The sequence below is a fragment of the Capsicum annuum genome, chromosome 3 (assembly GCF_002878395.1).
Source record: "Capsicum annuum cultivar UCD-10X-F1 chromosome 3, UCD10Xv1.1, whole genome shotgun sequence".
Classification (NCBI taxonomy): domain Eukaryota; kingdom Viridiplantae; phylum Streptophyta; class Magnoliopsida; order Solanales; family Solanaceae; genus Capsicum; species Capsicum annuum.
The window spans coordinates 42,200,229-42,211,376 of record NC_061113.1 but is presented as its reverse complement, the minus strand read 5'-3'; the positions used below and the strand labels follow the sequence as shown (position 1 = coordinate 42,211,376).

The 11,148-nt window shown below is 35.8% G+C and overlaps 1 protein-coding gene across 4 annotated transcripts; it reads left to right on the top strand.

Annotated features, from left to right (window-relative positions):
- The first annotated feature begins 422 nt into the window (after positions 1-422).
- Positions 423-10,294, top strand: LOC107863883 (glutathione gamma-glutamylcysteinyltransferase 1). Of its 4 annotated transcripts, none has more exons than XM_016710065.2 (8): positions 424-748; positions 4,143-4,299; positions 5,405-5,643; positions 5,830-5,993; positions 6,661-6,712; positions 8,036-8,263; positions 8,421-8,924; positions 9,598-10,294. In XM_016710065.2, the coding sequence occupies exons 1-8, from the start codon at positions 674-676 to the stop codon at positions 9,682-9,684; spliced, it is 1,506 nt and encodes a 501-aa protein (XP_016565551.1). In that variant the 5' UTR covers positions 424-673; the 3' UTR covers positions 9,685-10,294. The 4 variants fall into 4 exon arrangements, with proteins under 4 accessions (XP_016565554.1, XP_016565551.1, XP_016565553.1 ...); XM_016710067.2 differs by lacking the exon at positions 424-748 and adding an exon at positions 2,780-2,845; XM_016710066.2 differs by lacking the exon at positions 424-748 and adding an exon at positions 2,876-3,168.
- Positions 10,295-11,148: the final 854 nt, after the last annotated feature.

The window sequence follows — 11,148 nt, the reverse complement described above, 5'->3', positions numbered from 1 at the left end:
TTCATAGTATAACATACACTCATTTTTGTTTTTGTGAACAGTCGCTTAAACAGTTAATAAATTTTGTTTATATATTTGAATTATAATTTATTTTGGTTGGTGTCAGAACGCATAATAAAAAGTTTCTATATGATATTTCTTCCTAATTTATTAAAACATTCTCTATCATTCGTCACATAAGTATTTATTTAAGGCGTGTCAAAAGCTTATCTAATGAATTAACTTATTTCTATACTTCTTTATTTTAATTTATTTATCCGATTTTAACTTAACAAAATAACTTCTAAATTCTAAAAATTTAAAATATACTAAAATATCCTTTAAACTTATTATCACAAATAAATTTAAAAGTTGAAAAATAATACTCTAAAAGATTGTGAATGGTTATAGATATTTGAGGATACAATTGAAAATGAATAGTGAAAATCTTTTATCAAATGTTGGATTCGTTATTAGAGTAACAAACAATCAATCACATTTTGATAACTCTTTGACTAGACGAAAAGTTACTCGTTTGAAAGAGAGAAAAAGGTGATTTGGGAGTGGGCATTTTGATATATTTTTTTAAAAAAATATAAGTAAACGCGGGGAATCCAATTAATAAATGTGGGGGAATTAAGATCCTAAGAGAGAGTAGAGAGTATATATTGGTGGGAGAGTTTGAGGGAGTAAAATGGCGATGGCGGGTTTGTACCGGCGAGTTCTTCCGTCGCCTCCGGCTATTGATTTCGCTTCTAATGAAGGAAAGGCAAGTTTTATGCTATTGTCACTCAACTCTTTCCCCTTTTACTTTTTACCAATTTTGTTCATCAATGGTTGAAGTTTAGGGTAAAGTTTGTTGTTTTGTTCCTAATGTCACCCTTTAACAAATTACTGACTTCTAGAACATTAAAGGTACCCTTTCCAAGTTGTTATTGATTACATTTTATCTAAACAAGGGCAAATTTAGAGGAACATGTCCAATTTATTCGTGAAGGCTTAAACAAACACCTATTTAGGAAAAAAGATTAAAAGACAAAAGGAGCACTTATTTAGGAGTGAAAGGAGTATTGTTTTGCTTCTTCGTTTGGAAGGCTGACTTTTACGGTGTGTTTGATATGAAGGAAAATATTTTCCTTTGAAAATAAGCCGGTTTTCTTGCTTATTTTCTAGTGTTTGGTAGATAAGCCAAAAAAATATTATTTTCAAAAGCATTTATATGTAATCTAGCAAAACAGTATGTGGGCGGGATGGGGTAGTGAATGGGGTTTCAAGGGTGGTGGGCGGTGGGATGGTCCGAAGGAGTGGGGATTGGGGATGTAGAGCGGAGGAGACAATGAAATTGGGATGTTACTAATGAGACTTGTTTTATCTACTTTCCTTAGAGCTTATTTTTCTCGTTTTAAGGAATTTGTTTTCCTACAGAAATACTTTGACCAACCAAACATGAGAAAATTGAAAAATATTTTCTAAAAAATTTTTTCTTCCATAACACACTCTTAAATCTGTAATTTTGGTATGCACCCCTTAATATTTTTTGCCCATGATTGGTGCTAAATTAGAATAAGTATATATTTTAGAAAAATAAATAAATGAGATTGATAGTTTAAGATGAAGGTCATCAATCCGCCTCTAAGTTTGGACCATATGTTAGACGTTCATGATAATTTGATTATTTTATGTTATATGGAGCAGAATGTTGGCCAGTCAAGAAATTCCATGTCTAGAAGATGAGTGTAGCAAAGATGGATGTGTGGGGCTATCAGGAGGGATAAGATGAGGAATGATATTATTTGGGCCAAGGAAGGAAGTTTGAGATGGTTCGGACATATGCTGCTTAGCTCCATCCCATCTATCTTAAGTCAAATTTTTGCCTTGACTAGCCATCCTCAATTCAGAATGTTGAGAAACTATTTATTAGTCTACCGCAGTTTAGCCTTTTGCCTCCAATGAATACGAACATAATAATACTCCTTGAAACCCACAGCTCTATGCCCTCTCTCGTGATCACTTGTCTGGATTTTTCATTCTTCCCATCCTTTTAAGTGATGCCTTGTGTTTTTTGTAACCGTGGTGTTCGGGTCAGCTTTTGCGCACCTCGGTTAAATCCATGAGATACCTACCACCTACCACCAACAATAGATATAAATCTGTCCACCAAGGCTAGTACTGATTGGAAGAATAACCTAATTTTTTTTCTTTGGTCTCTGTTGGGATTCAAACTTGAGACCTCATACTCTCAGCCCACTTCATTGACCTTTAGGCCACACCCTTGGGTGCTCCTTTAAAGTGACGCCATTATGGAAGTTGAATTTTTAATGGGGAAAATTCTTAATTGTCACTGCAACTATCATCTTAAGGATCTGTATATTTATGCTAGGCCTCAGATTGCTTGCTCACTGATCGCCTGGTTTTGATCACACTGGTTATGATAAGTTTCCTATCTGATAAAGCGATGACTGTCTCTTTCTATTTGTTTTTGAATTATTTCTCTAGCCAGTGTGGTGATCATGGAGAACATAGCTTTTCTTAGGTTGAGGAACCACTAGAAAGGTAGGTCTGCCAGTTGAGTTTGTTGCATTTCTTTAGAGAAAAGAGAGGAAGGTAGAGGGATTAATTTAGAGAAGATAGTGAGACAACACGTTGACAAATTCGTGTAGAGGGAAAAGAATTAGAAAGAGAGCTTCAATAAGAATAGAGAATGCAGAAACCTAGAAGTGTTGCATTAGCTAGGCACAAGCACAACTAGCGAACCATGTATCTTATACGACTGAAACAACTTATGTTCACAACATTGCAGGCAAAACACTAACAGAAAGTTAACATATGCAATTCAAGTCTCGGTTCAAATCAAGATACACCACCAGTGAGTACATGAAGCATAACTCTGGATCACTATAACTATATGCTGGTGAAGTCTGAATGAAAAGCAAAATGACTAATTTAGTGCCCAATAAGGAGAAGTGCGGCTCACAGACTTTGGTTCTGGAACTAACTCAGAGTCTCTCAAACATGATGTGAGGATTGATCTACAGATCCAGTGAATAGATAAACTATCCATAAACTGTTGGGATCTAAACTCGTACAATATCTATATTTGGGATAATCACACTCAACTCTCAAGAGTTTGAAATCAAGCGCCTCTCGGAGCTTCTATCTCGACTGTCTAATTCCAACTCAATCCATTAGGTATCCACATCCCTCGTGTGTAAATCACAAGGATTTGATGCCATCCCTGTCAACTAGGGTGGTAGCATACATGAGTGGCATAATTTGATGCCATTACCTGTGTGTAATGTTTTGTTATAATGTACCATGAGGGAAAATGAACATCAATTCAAACCTTTCGAGCTTTCTTTAAAAAGATACTTTTATCTTAGAAACAACACAACCAAAAAATATATAATGCCTAAAGTGGCGTAAAGGAATATATTTAATAGCTCTTCTTGAAACAATGTACACAAGTCTGAAACAATTATTCAGATATGTGGAGCTTGCTTTAGATTCCCATAGAATTTAAATCAAAATCTGCCTATGGGAGAAATGCCATTCCTATGCTACTTAAATTCCCATCTCTGGACTTCAACATCTAACTTCAATAATATTTAAGGCATGCTTGTGTTAAGGGTATTACATATCACCATTGTGAAATTGATATATGAGATTATGGTAAAATTTTAGATAGGAGATGTCTATATAATTATTTGAATTATTGGGGAAAGCCATTAGTCAACTGTATATTGGTGCAGATTCTTGAGTTGCATAGGAACAATGTTATTTAGGAACGTAGTTAACTTCTTCGGGAGAAGCTAACTACTGGTCCTTGGCAAAAAACTGGAATTTGAAGGCTGTTCACAGAGATACTTCGAATTCCCACCTGAATAAATACAAGAGATCCTTAGACTTATCTTGAAATGGGTTAAGACATCAAACTATGTCTTCTGTTATATGAATTGAATGTCATATCAAATTTAAATTTCTTTTGTAAACATGAATTTGTTTTTTTCCGCGTGGATTACTTTTCATTAATTTCTCATACCTCAGAGAAAAAGGGAAATGTGTGAAATGGGATGGAGGCATGAGAAAACTATACAACGTCTGATACTTTATTTAGCTGCTTGTTACTTTTTTGTACTGATTTCCGCTTGTTTATGGAACTGCAGCAACTTTTTTTGGAGGCCATCCAGAATGGAACAATGGAAGGATTTTTCAAGTTAATCTCTTATTTTCAGACACAATCTGAACCAGCATATTGTGGTTTGGCTAGTCTTTCCATGGTCTTGAATGCTCTTTCTATTGATCCAGGAAGAAAATGGAAAGGTAACTCTGCTATCAGCTATCATCTACTGAAGTTGTGTTCTTAACCTTCCTGATGACATGGATGATTACGATCTTCACTTTTCATGGCCTTACCTCCTGAATTGTTAATATGGTCGTGGGCTCTTTTTATGTTTATTTTCTTTGATGAAGGTCTTTATGTTGGTATTCTCCAATAATGTTGCCTATTCCCTGCTCATGTTAGTTATAAAAATAAGCACAAAGATGTGTTGTTCTCTTTGTTTTTTATTGTTTAAATATCTCTCTGATTGTGACAGAAGCTGGTGCCTTGACTCTGAGCATTAAGTTGATATGAGTTGTTGTGATGCATTAGTAGCAGTCTCATATCATCTGTACTCAACATGAAACATAGCCACTGTTGCTGGATACCTTCCAAAGACCTAAACAGCTCTATGTGCAATTTAATATTTTTCCTTGCCTCAGTTTAGTTTTCTGTATTATTGTCATCAATTGTAGTGCAATTTTGCAAGTTTAAGTTTAGCTAGTTAATGTTCGCTCCAGGAAAGCACCTGAACTAAACTGGTGGGCTTTGACAGATTAGACCTTGACAGTCTTATCCTTGATCTCCTTTAGAATTAATTGTCTGTAGCTGCTTTCCATTTGCATTTAACAGAAAATGGCTTGTGCATGTAGGAGCTGTTGCTCTGAGTTGCTTCATGCATATCATTTGTTGATTTCCATTTATCAAAAGTTCATGGTCACATGAGATCATTTTTATTGTCGGTCTCTATTTCCAATTTATCCTATCCGGAACCATCATGCAAAAGATGTTGCACGTCAATGTTCACATCTTAAAAACTCGAAAACCTTTTACTTTTTACCAATTAACTTATATGCCAGGTTATCGCGTTATTACCATTATCTACTGATATTAAAGAGTTAAAGGTTAGAAATAAAGGAGTTTGGTGAGGTCGTGAGGACAGCTTTTACATTCTTAGCTTTCATCGCCTGAAGCTATTTGATGCTGCTTGTTTTATTCTTTCAAACTTGGTGGTTCATCCTTGTCATAATCTGCTTACATCAGTGAGCTCGTACATAGTATGGTACAATGTCACCGCCTTTATCTTATCAGCTTCAACAAACTCAGGTCCTTGGAGATGGTTCGATGAATCCATGTTGGACTGCTGTGAGCCATTGGAGAAGGTTAAAGCTAAAGGGATTTCGTTTGGGAAAGTGGTATGTTTGGCTCAGTGTGCAGGAGCGAAGGTGGAAGCTTTTCGCTCTAATCTTAGCACCATTGATGACTTTCGTAAACATGTTATGGCCTGCACAGCTAGTGATGATTGTCATCTGATCTCATCATATCATCGAGGCCTTTTTAAACAGGTAACTATAAACACAGCTTCTCTGTGGTCCTGCTTATCATTGTGAAGAAGTATATTGCTGTATCAGGAGCTTGGTCCCTCAGGAACATTATCTGTAATATTGCTAATTGTTTATTTACGAAGGGTTATTGTACCCCTTCCTGACTTATCCTGAAGATTGGAACTTCTCTTCTGAATCTTATGGCAGACAGGTTCAGGCCACTTTTCACCTATTGGTGGTTATCACGCGGAGAAGGATATGGCACTGATTCTAGATGTTGCGAGGTTTAAATATCCCCCTCACTGGGTTCCCCTCCCTCTCCTTTGGGAAGCCATGAACACAATTGATGAAGCTACAGGATTACATAGGGGGTATGTAGCTGTGATATATCTTGATTTTCATCAGAAGATGTTAGCATGCGCTTTACCTTGAACAGTGTCTCATTCATGCTTTTTAGCTGTAAACTGATAACTTCCAAGCATTTGCTTAGGGAATATAAATATGTTGAGAAAGATGTTTTACTATGTGTTTTGAAGATGTTTTACTATGTGTTTTGACTTTCACTCGTGTAATAAAAATGAAGTAGGCATTTGGCCATGAGATTTTTTTTACTTTTTTCTAGAAAATTATTTCACTTTAGTGAAAAAAGTAAAAATAGTAGTGTTTGGCCATAAGAAGTATTTTACTTTAGTGAAAAATGTTTTTCAAAAAGTGAAAACAAGTAAAACTTGTTTTCACTTTTTCCACTCCTATTTCTCGCACAAAATTAAGAAACAACTCCAGTTTATATTCATGGCCAAACACAACACCAACTCCAACTCCGGAAAAGTTTTGTTTCTCATGGTCAAACGGGGAAAGCAAAGGAACTGATTGCTGAACTCTTTCGGCAATGCTTCTGGTCTTCTTCAACCATAACTGTTTCTTCTCTTCATTTTTCCCTTTTCCTATTCTCCTTCTGTCCAAATTTAGTCCTTCTTACTCCATCTCATACTTGCAGTATTGATTTAAGCGACTTATGAGCAAACACATAACTTTCAGGTTTGTGCTAGTTTCTAAGCTTCACAGAGCTCCTGCGCTGCTATATACCCTGGTAAGGCTCAAGTAGTTCGTATTTGATCAGTTGCTTTTATAAGTAAACTCCATTGGACAAACTATAACTGGCAACTTCTATTCAATTCGAAATCTGAATCTCTTGAACTTTCTAATTTTTCCCTTGTTTAGCTAATGCTGTTTTCATTAGTGGCTAAAGGCTAAGTTTCTCAGACTCTTCACTTTTGGTGCTGCACCCATGTCGACACGGCGTGGGTGTGGGATCCGTACAGATTTGACCAACCGATTTAGGCTACTTCGACCAAAATTGATGGAAAAATTCAAGACAACCCTAATCAAAAAGAATGTTTTTTCGCTTTAGTAGATTAGTTTTTAAGTAATCATCTTACTCAATTTGTACGATATCATTTTGAATAAATCAATATGACAAATATGAATATTCTTATACACAAGAAAATGTCCAAATTTACCTTCTTCTATTGGAAATTATTTAAAATTACACCCCATTATCTTTTTGGGTCTCTAATATTTTTGTTATTAGTACACTGTCACGTATTTCTCCTTATTTCGGCAAAGCATCAACATGAAATAGAGAGCTATCAGCTTGGTCAAAATGTTAACACAATGAATTTCACGAATCAAAATATTTTAGAATGAGATCTGGATATACCTATGTACTTGTATTTTTGTTTTAAATAATCTTCCATTACTTTTGATTCAAATTTCTAACTTTTTATTTTTAAAGCTGTTGAAAAGTATTGCAAAATTATCGTGTAATTAAATTATGGTTGTTGTCTGCACTATTTGCCACAGTGAAAACTGTGCAATATCCAACTTATAAGATACATGGTACAAGAAACGTGAATACATATGCACCCATGGGTATGGCATAGTGGTCAATGAAGTGCGTTGAGAGCCATCAGGTTCAAACCCCAACAGAAACAAATGCTCTAGGTGATTTCTTCCCATTTGTCCTAGTTTTGGTGGATAGAGTTACTTGGTACCTATGGTTGGTGGTAGGTGACAGGTATCTCGTGGAATAAGTCGGGGTGTGCAAAAGTTGGCTTGGACACCACGGTTATAAAGAAAAAGTGAATACATAGAAAAAAGAAATCAAAGTAAATCTCAAGTAATAAACCCAAATTAAAGTAAATCTTAAAAACAAGTTAGAATTGGGCTAGTTTAGTGGAGATAACTTTAAAAATGGGTTATGTTGAGTAGGCTAAAAATTAGCTTAATGCAGAATTATCCTTTCCCCAACCCATAAGATTTTGGACGGGTTGGACGGACCATTGATTTTTGGGTCATATTTGGCACCCCTATCTGTGACGATTCATGTATTCTGAATAATGTACTTTTACAGAGCTGTAAACATGAGAGTTGGGTCTCTATCTCGAAGCATTTGATGGATGATCTTCCTGTCCTCTTAAGTTCTGAGAATGTGAAGGACATAAAAGATGTTCTCTCTACTCTTCTTTCAAATCTACCACCAAATTTTGCTGAATTCATAAAGTGGGTAGCAGAAGTTCGAAGGCAAGAGGAGAATGGTCAAAAGTTGAGTGAAGAGGAGAAAGGAAGGCTGGCCATCAAGGTTAGGTATCTGAAGAAATTTAGTAAATTGAAAGGAAAAAAAAAGGCTTGAGAAATGTTCATATTCTTTTGCATGTTCTCATCTCCAGATTTAATCAGATAACTGTTGCAGGATAGGTCATTATTTATGAGTTCAGTAAGCACTCTTTACTTTGCAGGAAGAGGTATTGAAACAAGTGCAGGACACTCCTCTTTTTAAGCACGTCACAAGCCTTTTATTTTCAGAAGATTCTGTCTGCCAGTTAAGAGCAGAAGCGGACAGCAGTTTGACCAATGTTGCTGCGAGCATTTGTTGTCAAGGAGCAGGCCTTTTTGCAGGAAGGTCTGGTTTGTCGGATAGTTTTTGCTGTCGCCAAACATGCGTGAGATGCTACAGAGCTACTGGGGATAATCCTGCTACAGTGGTATCTGGGACAGTTGTAAATGGCAATGGGGAGCAGGGGGTTGATGTTCTGGTCCCTACATCTCAAGCAAAGACTAGCTGCTGTCCTTCGGGGCAAAGTGGCTGCTCACCAATGCACCCTGGAAGCAACGATGTACTGACAGCACTGTTGCTGGCTTTACCTCCACAAACATGGTCTCACATAAAAGATATGAAGGTCTTGCAGGAGATAGAGAAACTTGTCTCAACAGAAAACCTGCCTCCTTTGCTGCAAGAAGAGGTATCACTGTACATTTTGTCTGTTTTTGTTTTAAAATCCCTTTTTGTTATTTTGTTTTGGGAAGCACGGAAAAGAAGGTCGCAATAGGTTAACGGCTAGTAGAAAGCTAGTCAATTTTTCGATTGATCCTAACAATATTGAGTATTAAAAGAGTCTAAATGGAGTGAAATGGATGTTGAGGATTTATACACCAACCGCAACTGGATTAGGATTGAGTCTTCTGTTTTTCTTGTCATTTTTATTGGAATTCACTTGAGCACTTGGAAAGGCCTTCATTCCTATAATAGAGCTTTCTACCTCCTTTCTAATTGGTAGTTCTTACTATGGGTCCAGTTGTTTTTTCCTTTATAAGATTGATGATAAGCATCGATTTCACTGCACTGTATTTTATGAATATTAGCCTCTCCCCTTGAAGAAGATTATCATATTGTTGCAGGCTTAACTGATAATTCATTTCTAGTCCAACTGAAGGAACACGTGACTGATAATTTTGTCATAGTAGTGAAACCTAAGGTGCATAACTGTCTTCTGCATGTTGTTCAGCCGTTTAGTGAGCTTTACGTCTTATGCTATACATCTTTAACCAGGGACTGAGTTAAATGTTGAAAGTAATGAAACTCTGAGATATGTACTGATGTAATAGTTTCCTGAATATTTTTCTGGGTAACTGCAGATTTTGCACCTGCGCGGGCAGTTCCTCCTGCTTAAGAGATGCAAGGATAACAAGGTAGAAGAAGAGTTGGCTGCCCCTCCGTTTTAGTTTGCATTCCTTGGTTATTATAAATACATTGTTCTGATGTGAGATTCAGATCAAGCCACTGTAATTCCTCAGACTTGAATTCACTAAGCACCGTGGCATCTTAAGCGGCAAAACACAGATGTCCTACTTCCTTTCATTTTTATAGGTTTAGGAAAATCAAGAACCACAAGTGCATCCCATGGAGCTCGAAATCTATGTGGAAATTCATTAGGTTTTCAGAGATCAAGCAGTTCTTTAGCACAAAATGCATGCCATGAAAATGAGAGGGTGTTGATCTATCCAGGAAAATCGAGTTCATTGGTTAGCTGTGGGGATACCTTACACACATGATACAGAGAAACCCTGTGCTGAAGCTTCTATGCCCTGCAAGCTCCTGGTTGTTATCAGATTTACACTGACTTAACTAGAACTTCATTATATGTGCCACATCTTCTACCTGTGGTAGTTTTTTTGTTAAGGTTCATACATATGTTTGACATCCTCATTTCTCTTATGAGATGGTATATAGCACAAGTTGCAAGTTTAATTTGTCATTTGTCTATGTAAATTTAGGATTACTTGCCATGTATTTTGGAGTAAAGAACTAAGATGGGGAAGCATCCTTTTGCCAGAGGATACGTGGTTAAATTTGCATATAATTCAGTGGCATATCTATATGAACGGACATGAATTGACGTGCTTGTCTTTCTAGGCCATATATAATACTCTCTCCGTTTCATAATAAATAAATTGTTGAAATTTAACATACAAATTAAGAAAAAAACATTAAAAACATAAATTTAACACAACTTTTTATTTTTATCTCAAAAAAAGAAAAAGCTGATCTTGTAATATCTTTTTAAAAGTTAATTGGTTGTCAAATTATAAGGGTAAATTTTAAAAAAAATTCAATGATTCACTTATTTTAAAACATTAATAAATACCCTAACAATTCACTTATTTCAAAACGGAGGAGTACTAGCACCAAAGTCAAAAGAATCCTATTGTATGGTACATGCAAAAGTTATTTATAGGTTTGTCAGTACTTCCCGAATCGTGTGTGCCTACCTCTACTGTAGAAAATAATTACTAGCGTATGAATGGATGATAATTCAAGCAAAGGAAAAACATGGTCGGAATTCATCTACAGGCATCTAAAATTTGCACGATTTTTTATTTTGACATTTAAACTAGACGTTCATTTTTGGAAACTCAATTAGTATCCAAGTGTATCATTTTAATATTTTTTGCTGAGTTATCATAACACGTGTGCTAGACACATTTTGAGCGCGTTTGAGAAGTATTTTTATAAATTTTTTAATTTTTCTTTCTCCTCTTTTCCCCCTCTTTCTCCCATGACTTTCCACCATTTTTTTCCCTTCAAGTTAAAGTAATTACTCTTCTTAATATCCATAATTTTTCACCATTTTTTTTCTTCAGTTAGAGAAACAAGAAAATTTCTTCATAAAACTCATGAAATTGCAT